The sequence below is a fragment of the Coregonus clupeaformis genome, chromosome 18, assembly GCF_020615455.1.
Source record: "Coregonus clupeaformis isolate EN_2021a chromosome 18, ASM2061545v1, whole genome shotgun sequence".
Classification (NCBI taxonomy): domain Eukaryota; kingdom Metazoa; phylum Chordata; class Actinopteri; order Salmoniformes; family Salmonidae; genus Coregonus; species Coregonus clupeaformis.
In genome coordinates, this window is record NC_059209.1 from 31,770,885 (window position 1) to 31,785,960 (window position 15,076).

At 43.9% G+C, this 15,076-nt stretch overlaps 1 protein-coding gene across 1 annotated transcript in view; it reads right to left on the bottom strand.

The window, feature by feature from the left end:
- Positions 1-8,573: 8,573 nt before the first annotated feature.
- Positions 8,574-15,076, bottom strand: part of LOC121583081 (zinc finger SWIM domain-containing protein 6-like) — a 70,968-nt gene continuing 64,465 nt past the window's right edge. The window contains exons 11-14 of the mRNA XM_045226843.1: positions 13,549-13,706; positions 13,290-13,453; positions 13,090-13,171; positions 8,574-11,295 (exon numbers count right to left, since the gene is read on the bottom strand). Of these exons, the coding sequence (XP_045082778.1) occupies positions 10,430-11,295; positions 13,090-13,171; positions 13,290-13,453; positions 13,549-13,706 (1,270 nt within the window). The 3' untranslated portion in view covers positions 8,574-10,429. The remainder of the gene's footprint in view (positions 11,296-13,089; positions 13,172-13,289; positions 13,454-13,548; positions 13,707-15,076) is intronic.

Below are 15,076 nucleotides of genomic sequence, written 5' to 3' on the forward strand. Positions count from 1 at the left end.
ACCAAGATGCAATCTAACACATCAATGGTGGACGGGGTGAGTTATTCACCCTCCTCACACAATACAAATCCATGTCAAAGCTAAAGGAAAGGTACTGGATGAATACCATCCATTAAAACCAGGGGATATTGTATATTTTTATTCATAAGTCACATCCTGTTGTGTCACGCCGTTGTATGACACACGGCTCATTTGGCGTGTCTCTGGGGATCCCTAATACCCCAGCAATAACATGTGGCTGTTCTCTCCAGGGCACAATTTAGTGTCATTCATAAGCAGAGGACAGGGCATTAGCCAGATGGTGCGTTGAGTGGCATGTCTTTTCCAGCCATCCAAAGACAGGCTGTGCAGGCTTTTGCAGGCTTTTGTTCTAGCTGTGCAGGCTTTTGTTCTAGCCCAGCCATAACAAACCAGATTCAACTAGTCAACGAATCATCAAGCCCTTGATTAGTTGAATTCCCCAGGACCAGGCATGATTGAAGAACATTGTTATTCTGTGAATGGTTTTACTGCATTGCCGAGTGTTTCCTTTTGATTTTGTGTGTGAAGCGGGCACAGTCGTACCCATACACAGCAACATGCAGGGCAGCCAGCACTGACATTTCAATAGTCAAAGAAAGGTCATTGAGGGGACTGAAATCAAAATGATCTGAAATATAACACCATCAATTCAAATGTTTAAGTTTGGATCGTTGAGATGCATGAACACACACCTCCAGAACTCATCCTTGCTATTGCTCTCAAACTCTCACTTCATCAGTGGATGTGTCAGGGACACCATGGCAACAATATAATGAGGTTACCCTAATCCAATCCCAGGGGCAAGTGCGGCCCTGATGGAGAATGGCTCTGGGCCTGAGTCCTATTCAAGTCAAGACTAATGTGTCAAAGAGCACAGACACTGGAGAGAGCCGACGCTGTCTTCACTGATACAGTTTACTCTTCCTCTCTCTCGTCTATTCAATACCCCACTTTATTTTCTCTTTCTCTCTAGTTCTCATCTTTTTCCTTGTCCTCTATTCAATCCCTCACTTCCTCCACCCTCTTTCTTTCTCTCCCTCCCACCTCTATCTCTTTCTCCCTTTTCTTCCTCCTTCCCTCTCTCATTCTCCTTGACCTTTTCTTTCCATCTCCCAGGATTTAATTAGTACCTTTGGATATCTTCCTGGTATTGGTATCCCTTCCTGTAGAAGACATGGATTATCACCTGGTCCAGAGACAATTTAAAGTAATAAACCTGGAACTGGAACCGTGCGCACACACACACACACACACACACGCACATGTGCACAAGCTTGCGCCGACACACACTCATTCACACAAACACACTGTCACCTTATCTCTCGGTGAAAATAAAAGGAGAGGATATGGAGGTTGAAAAATAGGGATGGGTGATAGAGAATCAAGGAGTAGAAAAGGGAGGTGTAGAAGAAATGGATGCATTATCTACAAACAGAGAGTACAAGTAGTGCAATGGTACAATGTTGTGCTGTGGCTAAATGAAAAATTCTACTTTTGTTTCCTCACAGTCCAATAAATGTCCATTAATTGAATGATAGACTGAAAGAACAGGAAATATTCAGCCACCATTACAATACAACATGTTTCCTCATTAAAAGCCTTCATCAGGGTGCCTGGTCCAATCACAACCCTCCATACTGAGTGAGTGACTTCCAGAGAGACACAGTGGCAGCTTGTTAAGGGGAACAGTTTTAACAGTGGGGGAAAATGGTGTGTAACTCCTGTCACTGGTTCTGCATATAGAGAAGCATGGGACTAGCCTGGGGCCATCTGCATTTGCAGGTGGGGGAAGGGAATGGGGTAGTGATGAAATGTGCATCCCTTTGACTCCGTATCTCTGTACAGCAGAGCAAGAGAAGACAGTGACTGGTAGGAGGCACAGCACAGCACATCAGGGGTATAGGATAACCAAACCCGGGTTGGTATGATAGTGTGAAAAGCATGTGAACCATACAAGTTTTAAATTCTTTACTATGTGTCATATCTGTAGACAGGCCCATCCATTTCACACAAAGAACTATAGTGTTCAATCAACTGATCATATTTTATTTACATAGCTAATACTTTTCGCAACTTCATTTGCCACAAAGCACTGAGCAGCGTAGGCCAGCATGCTCTAAATAACCAGCAAAAGGCAACAGTTATGTTGTACCGGTGGTAATGTCCCTACCACCTAATACCGGTAGTTTGGTCTTCACACGTTTATTTCTCACTCTATCCCTCTCTTTCCTTCCTGTGTTTCTGTTCATTGGACACAGGAAGGCTGGCTAACTGCAGAGCCCATCTCAGTTTCTCATTTAGCCCTGTAGTCACATACGGAATGTAAATGATATCTCCAGCTCACATTAACAACACCTGCTCTTTCCATGACATAGACTGACCAGGTGAAAGCTACGATCCCTTATTGATACCACTTGTTAAACCCACTTCAATCAGTGTAGATGAAGGGGACAGGTTAAAGAAGGATTTTCAAGCCTTGAGACATGGATTATGTATGTGTGCCATTCAGAGGGTGAATGGGCAAGACAAAAGTGCCTTTGAATGGGGTATGGTACTTCTCTTACTTCCACTCTTAGAAAAAAATGGCTCCTAAAGGGTTCTTCGGCTGTCCCCATAGGAGAACCCTTTTGGGTTCCATGTAGAACCCTCTGTGGAAAGGGTTCTACATGGAACCCAAAAGGGCTTTACCTAGAACTAAAAGGGTTCTACAGTACCTGGAACCGATAAGGGTTCTTCAAAGGGTTCTCCTATGGGGACAGCCAAAGAACCCTTTTAGGTTCTGAAAATCACCTTTTTTTTCTAAGAGCGTATGTATCACATTGTTTGAAAACACACATTGTTTGAGAAAGAACACATTTTCTCACTAAAATCCATCTATTCAATAATTGAACCTTCTATAAAAAAAATTATCTGAATATTCTTTACTGTGGTTCTTTACTGTGAGACAATAGAAAATGTAGAAAGCATTATTGTGAGCAGTAGGAGTGTTATGGCCGAGTGGCAGAAAGGTATTGAGAAGAGGAGAGGAGTGCACTGGGTTTTTCCTCGATTTCTCCCTTTTCATAGAACATGATTCTCAACACTGGGAGAGAGATTTGGAGGCTTGAACGGAGATCCAGCAGTGTCCTGGCACGGACAGTATTAGATGAAGTGAGAAAGTGTTATGGGGAACAAGTCACTGCAGCATAAATCAGTATATTTGTTAATTGTCCTTGGAAACCATTTCATAGCAACGCACAGAACAAATGTGAGAAATAGAAATTGAGATTCATCACATGACTTTGAAGGACAAGGTCCTCTTGTCCAAATGATCATCCTGGGGATGTTGAAACTGCATTTGGCTGCCCTGTTACTATGCATAACATCTAGGCCTACCCATTCTGACTAGTTCTAATGGAACAGGTTTGACCTTTGTGAGCCAATGACTGTGAAAGTATAAAAGTAAATGCACTGTGTAAAACTGTTCTATCATGTTTATATGCCTCTAAAAGTTATCCTGGCTTTTGTGGTTAAAAAGGTCTACTTGTCAAAGGAATAAAAAGATGAGTCTGCTGTGTTTCCACAGGGTATAACTTATGGACCTAACTTTCTTACTGTGTCAGGCGCTTTAACGCTCTGTCCTGGAGGACATATTAATTTGGTACCCTTAAATAAAGTCCTTTAAATAAAGCTGGAGTTAAATAATGAGAGCTGCTCCCGCCCTGAAGTCCCCTCGGCTTGAAATGAACTTCTCTCTTTTATTAATGTCCCCTTATCGCTCATCGCGCTCACTGACCCATCTCGCCAACCCCTTCCCACTCAACCAGAGAGAGCGCTCCAGCAAGTGGTCGCTCTCCGCCAATCTAATTGAGGGCAATTTTCTAATAAAATTTTAAAAACCCTCCTCGATCTCCATGAGGCAGGAGGCAGGAGGGGAGTGGGGAGTGGAGGGTGGAGAGTTGGGAGCGGGGAGTGGATGTCTTGATCAGGTTTTGTGGGCAGGTACCCCGGGCCGGTGAGGTGGAATGATAAACGAGGGGCATTAATCTCCATGACAGGGAGAGAAGTTAGCACCAGCGATAGCATGGCTAACGGCTTTAATTAGCATTTAATCAGACGCCCCGGGGCCGTTGGAGGGGAGAGGAGAAGATCAAACTGTAACAGCCATAGAAAGAAGAGAAAGAAGAAGACAGTCCCACTGGTGACCAAACTGCTAGGAGCTCTGCTCGCTAGCATATCATGAGTAGGCCTATGATCTCTCCTCGTGTATGGTGGTTTAGATTAGTAAAAAGGCTAGAAAACTCTCTCTTGTGCCATAAAGATCCAGACCTCATTGAAAGGTCTGTCAAATTCAAACAGCCAGAGAAGAGAAGGAGATTCCACTGGTGACCAAAACACTACGCACTGCTGCTGAGTAGCCCTATGAACCCTTTACTATGGTGGTTTAGTGAGCATGCACACTAGCTTTTCAGGGGTTGTTGTATGCTGTCTTTGGGTAGGTTCCTGGTTCAAATCTGGCTCGAAGGACCATGAAAAAGTAGTGGCACCTTGAAACCGTCGACACCTCTTTCAGAATCCACAGGTCTTCATATATACAGTAATTGTACAAGGTGCCACTGGTTTCCAGAGAGGATGCACTTAAAGACATGTATCAAGACTCACCATACCAGATACAGTGCATTCGGAAAGTATTCAGACCCCTTGACTTTTTCCACATTTTGTTACGTTACAGCCTTATTCTATAATGGATAACATTGTTTTTTTCCCCCTAATCAATCTACATACAGTACCCCATAATGACAAAGCAAAAACAGGTTTTTAGAAATGTTTGCTAATTTATAAAAAAGTACAAAACTGAAATATCACATTTACATAAGTCTGAAACCCTTTACCTAGTACTTTGTTGAAGCACCTTCTGCAGAGATTACAGCTTCGAGTCTTCTTGGGTATGACGCTACAAGCTTGGTACACCTGTATTTGGCTCCCATTATTCTCTGCAGATCCTCTCAAGCTCTGTCAGGTTGGATGAGCAGCGTCACTGCACAGCTATTTTCAGGTCTCTCCAGAGATGTTAGATCGGGTTCAAGTCCGGGCTCTGGCTGGGCCACTCAAGAACCTTCAGAGACTTGTCCCGAAGCCACTCCTGCGTTGTCTTGGCTGTGTGCTTAGGGTCATTGTCCTGTTGGAAGGTGAACCTTCACCCCAGTCAGGTCCTGAGCGCTCTGGAGCAGGTTTTCATCAAGGATCTCTCTGTACTTTGCTCCGTTCATCTTTCCCTCGATCCTGACTAGTCTCCCAGTCCTTGGTGCTGAAAAACATCCCCACAGCATGATGCTGCCACCACCATGCTTCACCGTAGGGATGGTGCCAGGTTTCCTCCAGACGTGACGCTTGGCATTCAGTCCAAAGAGTTCAATCTTGGTTTCATCAAACCAGAGAATCTTGTTTCTCATGGTCTGAGAGTCTTTAGGTGCCTTTTGGCAAACTCCAAGCGGCATTTCATGTGCCTTTTACTGAGGCATGGCTTCCGTCTGGGGAAGGGTACCAAAACATTTCTGTAGCATTGAAGGTCCCCAAGAACACAGTGGCCTCCATCATTCTTAAATGGAAGAAGTTTGGAGCCACCAAGACTCTTCCTAGAGCTGGCCACCTGGCCAAACTGAGGAATCGGGGGAGAAGGGTCTTGGTCAGGGAGGTGACCAAGAACCCGATGGTCACTCTGACAGAGCTCCAGAGTTCCTCTGTGGAAATGGGAGAACCTTTCAGAAGGACAACCATCCCTGCAGCACTCTACCAATCAGCCCTTATGGTAGAGTAGCCAGACGGAAGCCACTCCTCAGTAAAAGGCACATGGAGCACACTTGGAGTTTGCCAAAAAGGCACCTAAAGGACTCTCACACCATGGGAAACAAGATTCTCTGGTCTGATGAAACCAAGATTGAACTCTTTGGCCTGAATGCCAAGCGTCACGTCTGGAGGAAACCTGGCACCATCCCTACGGTGAAGCATGGTGGTGGCAGCATCATGCTGTGGGGATGTTTTTCAGCACCAAGGACTGGGAGACTAGTCAGGATCGAGGGAAAGATGAACGGAGCAAAGTACAGAGAGATCCTTTTCAGCAGCAGGGACTGGGAGACTAGTCAGGATCGAGCTGGATGTGTGCTGAGCTTGTAGCGTCATACCCAAGAAGACTCTAGGCTATAATCGCTACCAAAGGTGCTTCAACAAAGTACTGAGTAAAGGGTCTGAATACTTAACCTGTATTTGCTTTGTCATTTTTTATGAGGAAAACCCCTGATTTCATCCATTTTAGAATAAGGCTGTAACGAAACAAAACGTGGAAAAGGTGAAGGGGTCTGAATACTTTCCGAATGCACTGTACACACACACACACACACACACACACACACACACAGACACACACACACACACACACACACACACACACACACACAGCTTGTGCCCACCTCTGTGTGTTTGTGCCTTATTACTGTTCACACACAGACAGTTTCAGTGTTTCTGTGTCAATATTTAATGAGGGATGGGAGTCTGGGGACCCCACGGCTGTCAGGACTGTCTGTAGTCTGGAGGTACCACCTATTCCCAACCCCCCAAACAAACCCACACACACACTGATAAACCATGTTCTCTTAACATTGTGGGGAATTGGGGATGCTGTGGCAACATTGTCAATGTTACATACATGTAAACAGGTTTGTGGCATAGACTGCTCCAAATTTTATTCACAAACTATGGATGTCATTGAATGCTATTGTGATAGAGTTGAAAACTGCATACAGAACAACTGGATCCAGTGAGTGATTCTTAGTGATTTTCCTGATTGAGCTCCACTCGCTGGTCTGTTTCTATGCCGACCAACGCATTCTTTCGAGCAACCTTGTGTATCAGAATGAGATGTACTGTAACCATCCAATACAAAACCAAGAAGCCCAAAATGTACCTTTCAAAAAAACTTACTTTAATTAAAACAACAACAAAAAATCAATCATCGACTCATTAACAAGATTATAAAACAGTGATTTTAGTTACATAAATAAATTGATATCGGTGTATCAAATCTTAATTTCATAAGCATGTATACATGGATCATTGTAATAAATAAAGTGGGAAAACAGAAGATTCCATTTCCTACACGAACAGAAAAAATCAAATAGCTAGAAAGAAACGGAGGAAATCCTTTCATTAGAGGACGAGAGACACAGGACAAAGTTTTCCACCAAACACACATGAGGAAATGCTTCGTTAAAAGCACAGAGAGTTTACAGAGCCATTCAGTTACTAATTAAGGACACTAAAGCTGGGACCAAGGTGGCTTGGCTTTCACTTCTTGGAACGTGTTTGGTTGTTAGAACTCCTGTTTGGTTACTTTAAAGCGTTAAGACAAGGCAAGAGAAAAGGCTGTTTCTTCTTTACAGAACAAAAGAGAAAGCACTTTAAAAAAAACAGAAAAATAAAGAAACACGACAAGTTATTAGTACAATAGCCGGACCTCATACAGGAAGAGAGACACACTGGTCTGGTCTGTGGCGTGTTCAGAGGCAAGCAGACATTGCAGCGGAGCACAACTCTTGTCCTGAAGGGTCACAGCCCTGCTGGTTTTAATAGATCAATTAGTATCACTGACTGACCTAGCTTTCACGCCACTGGTTAGCCAGGTATAACTCTAAAGCCTGGGATTACCAGGTAAGGAAGAGAACCAGCAGACCCGGTGGCCTTCGAGGACCAGAGTTATACACAACTGGATGTTGGTCATTTCTCAACAGCTGATCAATGTTATGATGCCATGTAATGAAAAATCAATGCTCTGGTTACCATATGACATGCATCAATGGAATATTGTATATCAGTCAAATACATAAATCTGTTCATTGTGAAAAGTGACCCGAGAGCACAAGAGCATATTTTCACTGTACTCCAATACCTTTGAATAGATACCAAATCAAACTGTTGATAGCAGTTCAATAATCTGAACCAATGTCTTAGTACTGACACTACCCTTGTGAGCCTACAGTAACCCTCCGTTAGCAAGGCCAAGTCAGTCTTTCTGATGTGTTCTGTGGTAAAAAAATAAGAAAAAAAGACTCACAGAAAAAGAGCAAGCTACAGCGGCTTCAAGTATTTCACATTCCATAGAATACTCTGTATAAATTAGTTAACATATACTTTCGAATCCTCCATATTCAGACTTATACTATCGTATATATACACAGTACAATAAATGCTTGCTCGTATCGTTTTGTTTTCCTGTACTCGTTCCTTCTTCCTTTTTCCTGTTAGTTTTAGAGAAATCCCTGAGAACGTCTTTTGACAGTTGCTGAAGGTTCTACACATAGAATAGGCCTATTAAAACTGTATTATAATGGAATTCTAATTATCCTATGGTTCCACACGCACAGAAAGCATTGACACTGGCCCTTTCCGGAGCTACACTCACCTATTTTACAGATGTGGGATCTTAATTTGAGCCAGATTGCTACAGCAGGAAAATAATCCTGCAGCAACAGGACATTTGAATTATTATGTAGATTATAATTAATGGGCATTTTTGTAGGGGTTGATCCATTTTTTGTAAGGGAAAATCAAGTCTGAAATTGTGTAAAAGTGGAAGTTACAAACTTCAGAAGCCTCTTTAAACCTCAAAATACGCTACAAGTAAAACATTTCCTGCATTGCAGGAAAGTTCTACTGTAACAGGGTGATCAAATTAAGATCCTACATCTGTACAACTAGAACCCTGGTAACTATGGTACTGTAATTAGTTACCCAGCCTGTATTCTTGTGAAAACAAAAACAGCCAGGTCACCAGGCTAGTCTTCTGATCCACCTGGTTTCTAATGTATTTCTTCCATTTCCAAAAACTTTTTTAACTAACACCAATACAGTACATTTAGTAAAGACTGGGTTAAACTGGAGAAGGTATGAGGCAATGTCTCCAGAAACTGTTCATCATAAGACTTGAACCAGTAGCTAACCCACAATTACAGGTTTGTTGGTTCTAAGTACATTGTGCACTGTAAAAAATAATAAAAATCCTGTTGTTTTTACGGTAACTTACTGGCAGCCGGTTAGTTACCTGTAAGTTACTGTAAAAAAAAAGTTACCGTAAATTCTGAATAAACTTTGGTTTAACAGTACATTACTGTAAACTTTACTGTAAACAGGATTTGTTTTTACAGTGTGGGATATTTCTGGCATAATACATCAAATGCTGGTACTCTTTGATAATACTCCATATCCTCATCGTATGGTCCATGTGCCATTACTGTCGTCCTGCATTGTTGTCCTTAATCTAACACAGATAGTCATGATTACTGCATCTGAAACAACACCAGTCTGTTAAGACCATTATTCTAAAACTACAATCTAACTAATACCTATGACTCAGAGAAAACACAAGTGATGAGTCAACAGAAATGCTAATGGTGGTTTTCTCATGGAGCCGAGCTGTGCAGTGCTTCCAATAGTCAGTAGGTCTGTGTGGTTTTAAAGCCATAGTGTCTCTTTGAGGCTGCCAATGTGTTTTTACACGAGCGCTTTCGCACAAGGGCCTTAAGCCACTTGACAACATATACTCATAAAACCAATATATAAAATGGGGGGATGCTAATAATAATAAACATTTGAGAAAGAGCTATTTCAGTTATCAGCTTTTTTCTCTCGCACACACGTAAAGAAATACACACACAACATTCACAACGTGACATATTTCCTCTTCTGAAAATAAAACACACATAGTACTGTACACATAGTAATAATAATAATCATAATAGTAATAATGTTGATAACAATAACAACAGCAAGAACAATAATACCATGTGGCTCTGTAAAGATTGTTTTCCTTCTTCTTTTGCTTTGTCCTCCAACTCTTCACTTGTCCATGTTTAAGTTCAAAGAAGTTCAAAAGGCAGACTCAAGTTAATATAAAAGTACTAGGGGCCGACCCTGGTCAGCCAAACCTTTCCCTAGGGGCCGACCCTGGTCAGCCAAACCTCCCCCTAGGGGCCGACCCTGGTCAGTCAAACCTCTCCCTAGGGGCCGACCCTGGTCAGCCAAACCTCTCCCTATGGGCCGACCCTGGTCAGCCAAACATCCCCCTAGGGGCCGACCCTGGTCAGCCAAACCTCTTCCTAGGGGCCGACCCTGGTCAGCCAAACCTCCCCCTAGGGGCCGACCCTGGTCAGCCAAACCTCCCCCTAGGGGCCGACCCTGGTCAGCCAAACCTCTTCCTAGGGGCCGACCCTGGTCAGCCAAACTTCTCCCTAGGGGCCAACCCTGGTCAGCCAAACCTCCCCCTAGGGGCCGACCCTGGTCAGCCAAACCTCCCCCTAGGGGCCGACCCTGGTCAGCCAAACCTCCCCCTAGGGGCCGACCTTGGTCAGCCAAATCTCTCCCTATGGGCCGACCCTGGTCAGCCAAACCTCTCCCTCACCAGCATCATGAGTTTCTTCTTGCCCTTGTAGATCTGTTTGAGGTTGTCTATAAACTGTGTGAACTGGATGTGTCCATCCTGGGCCATGAGGAACGTCTCCCGGGCCTTCCCCAGGAACTCTATGAACTCACTGTAGTGGCGCGGGCTGATGTGCGTGAGGCGAGAGTGGGTGGTGTTGATGTAGGCCCCGATGGTGGCATCCAGCAGCTGCCTGAGTGGAGCCTTGTCCAGCGACATCAGCTTCCCAGAGTTCCTGCGGCTGTGCAGCGCTGACACCAGCCCCGGCGTGGTCAGTGTGCACCGCCGCAAAATATCAGACAGCACCGTGGCACACTTCACACTCTTCACCACCAGGGGGATGACGGCCGCCAGCTCGTTCTTTCCCAGCGAGTGACTCAGAGCGCAGGCCCACAGCACGTCATTGATGGCTGGGTGGGTATCCTGGTTGTAGCTGAGGTTTAGATGAGCCATGGCTAACGTGGCTAACTTGTATGCCCTCATAGGGTACCCCCTGTGCTCCATGTACCTAGCTATCGTGAACAGCTGTGTGTAGCTCATCCCAGTGGTGGCCGCGTCCAGAACAATCTGGTAGGCTGTCTCGAAGGCGATGTGGTCCTTCTCGCAGAGGGTGAGGGCAGAGAGGGCACAGTTCTGTGGGTCCTTCATGGCACACTGCAGGGCCAGGGTCCGGGCAGAGGAGGCCAGGTTCTCCTGCTGATGACAGTCCAGGTGCAGCCGGACGATGGTGGTGTTGGACATGACGGTGGTGGCCACGATGCTGGTGGCTTCGGTCGGGGTGAAGAGGGTGTACCAACTCTGCATGATGCTGTCCAACGCATACACCCCTGGGACAGACACACACACGCACACACACACACAAAAGAGGGGGAAGTCAGGGGATTAGCAGGGTAATTTGAATAACAATATATATTTTGAAGCCCTCATCATGAACTAAATATGTACTGAACTAAATATGAACTAAATACAGTGAGCTCCAAAAGTATTGGGCCACTTGACACATTTTATGTTGTTTTGTCTCTGTACACCAGCACTTTGGGGGGGTTCTACTAAGCTAACATATGGAATTGTTTTAAGATGGTCATAGTAACGATAATTTAGCTATTTGATTTAGAAATGTAAGACCCCTTAAGGGGTTTATTTGATGAAACATTGAATTTGGCATCACTGCTATTAGCATTGAATAACAGATTCACTACATGGAACAAGATAGTCCCCCCAAAAATCGAAAGGAATTTTGTTCTGAAGTGACTGTCCTATATCTGAGAGATATAAGAAAGATCAGGAAAACATGTATTTAATTAAAAAAAATTATATATATATTTTTACATTTAACCCCTTATTTTAGGCACTAAACTACCTCCATATACACTTCCATTAATTGTTTTAACTGGTACCGGGGACCTTTAGATGAGTCTTGTGAGGCTTGTGGGCTTGTAGAGCAAAACAACCAACATGTACGTGTTCATGAGAGACTCACCTTCCCACAGAGGAGTCATATTAGTGTGTAGACCAAACTGTTCGGACGCTACAGACAGAAGTTTACAGAAGAGGCTGTACCGACTTCAGATGAGTCCTGTGACGCTTGTGGGGGTTATAGAGCAAAACGGAGAACACCATCGTGTTCGCGAGAGTCTCATCTTTGTTTGTAGGCCAAACCGTTCGGACGCTACAGACATTTTTGTGAGAAGACCGATTTTCGGGATGTCTCATGGTCTGACAAACACCGCTCTAGCTCTGCCACCTTTCACCGCAGATGCAAAAAAGTAGATATCGCTAGCTTAAACAGACGGATTCTGATGGGGATTTTTGAATTATGTTAATTCGATTTCCTCGGGGCCGCGGAAATTGTAGGAGAACGGTTAAAGTGCAGACTGTCAGCTTTCATTTGAGGGGTTTTTCATCCATATCGGGTGAACCGTTTAAAGAAATTACAGCACTTTTTGTACATAGTCCCCCCATTTTAGGGCACCAAAACTATTGGGACAACTTCACTTATGTGTATTCAAGTAGTAAAAAGTTAAGTATTTGGTTCCATGTTCATAGCACACAATGACTACATCAACCTTGTGACTCTACACATTTGTTGGATGCATTTGGTGTTTGTTTTGGTTGTGTTTCAGATTATTTTGTGCCCAATAGAAATGAACGGTAAATAACGTATTGTGTCATTTTGGAGTCAATATTATTGTAAATAAGAACCGAACATGTTTCTGAACACTTCTACATTCATGTGGAGGCTACTATGATTACGGATAATCCTGAATTAATCGTGAATAATGATGAGAAAGAAAGTTTCAGACACACAAATATCATACCCCCAAGACATGCTAACCTCTCACTATTACAATAACAGGGGAGATTAGCATTTTTTGGTGGGGTATGATATTTATGCCTCTGTAACTTTCTCACTCATCATCATTTCTAAATGGTTCACCCGATATGGATGAAAATACCGTAAAATTAAAGCTTATAGTCTGCACTTCATAGTCATTGTATCATTTCAAATCCAAAGTGCTGGAGTAGAGAGCCAAAACATTCCAACATGTGTCACTGTCCCGATACTTCTGGAGCTCACTGTATGAGGTATATCATAGAAAGGGAAAACATTGTACACTTACCTACTTCGGTGGCACAGGTAACTAACCACCGTACCATCTCCCTCCTCCTCCAGTTCAACGTAGACAGGGTTATCCTCATCACCTGTGAATGAGAGACAGTTAGGGATGGGAGAGAGGTGTGTGAGTGTGTGTCTGTCTGTCTGTCCGTCCGTCCGTCCGTCCGTCTGTCTGTCCGTCTGTCCGTCTGTCTGTCTGTGTACCTGTAGCCCAAGCTCCAGTGAGACTTTGAGCAGTGTGATGTCTGGCAGGCTGTCCATCAGAGTAGCGATCTTGAAGGCGTCCTGGCCCAGTTTAAAGATGTGAGATGAGGAGTGGATGTTCTTCTGGATGGACTCTAGTACAGTCTCCAGCTTACGACTATCACCTGGATCAACAGGACAACACACATACAGTACAATGAGAAAGGGACCCAAATGTGAGAGTGTGTGTGTGTGTGTGTGTGTGTGTGTGTGTGTGTACCTTTGGCTGCGGTGAGCATGGTGGAGGCCAGTTCACACTGCTGGGACTCTATGTGGGTGAGTGTGAACCAGCGAGGGTAACGGTTAGGGACCACAGACACCATGTGATGGGGTCGCGACAGGTCACCTGACGAGGCTGTGGACTCCAACACAGGCAACCTGAGGAGCACAGAAAAACCATATGGCTGATTTGCATCACACACACACACACACACAAACATACACACACTAGCACGTACATACACACACACGTGCGCACACACACACACGCGCACGCACGCACACATGTACATACACATGATAGCACGCACACACACAAACATACGCAAGTGCACAGTGTAATCAGCAATGGACCTGGAGTGCATTAAAAGGTGTTGGCATACTGCAATTTACTTACAACCAAGTCCTTTATTACAGAACTGAAGCAACAGTAGCATAAGGACCGCTTTCTTGACTTGAATTGCTGGTAATGAAGAACATAGGTTTGTTACACGTTCTACTGTATAATAGTGCTGGGCGATATGGGCAAAATATCATATCACGATATTTTTCTCATTTTTGACGGTATTTTCTGTTTCTGAATAATAAAAAAAGTCTAAATATGTTTTATGAGTAGTGCATTACCCTAGGATGGCAGTAAATTAATTATAAGTGGTTTTAATGGCTTTCTACATTCTGGTTGTTTTATACTCAACCAAACTAGGACAAAACTGACAGTTAAGTAGTCCAATTTGTAGAACTTTTCATTTATTTAGCACTGTATAAAAATACCTTTATAGACAGTATTGTAAAAATCCATACCGGTATGTGGATCCATACCAGTATACCTTAAAAGACGATGTACCTCCCAGCCCTAGTGTAAACAGGCTTTATAGGTCTTACGCATCTGCAGACAGACAGACACTGAAGTATACAGTATTCTTCTCTTCATGTCTGCTACTGTGGGCAGCTCATCTCACATTCAACCCTCTTCTTCCAGCCCAGTTTCAAAGGTCTCTCTCGCTGCTTTGAAAGAGAAGAGAACCTGGGCAGATCTCAACCAATCACAAAGTTAATTGAGTCCATGGGGAAATTAGGGGATTCACCTTCCAGCCCTCTATGCCTGGACACACATCAAACACATACCTATACACACATTCACACACATCAGAGCATGCATCCGCAGACGCCCATGACCACACACACAAAAATACACATAAAAGCAATGTTACAAGGCTATGCTAAATGGCAGTTTAATTTCAGAGAAAAGGGTCAGAGATACTATTGCTACCTGAGGAATACCTCCAAAATCTGTCTCTAAAATTGATCATTAACTGAAGTCTGTTGGGCCCAGACAAGGTAAAAGGGGTAGGCCTGGTCAACAGTATGACTAGATAAAGGTGAGAAAAAGCAAGACGAGAGCTGTTTGAGTGTGAACACCGAGACTTGGTGTGAAATGGAGACGTGCCGATGCCATAGCAACAAGGGGTTCGTTCCAAACACATCTAAAGAGCTGCTAAAACCTCCATCACACTGGGGGATTCTGGACC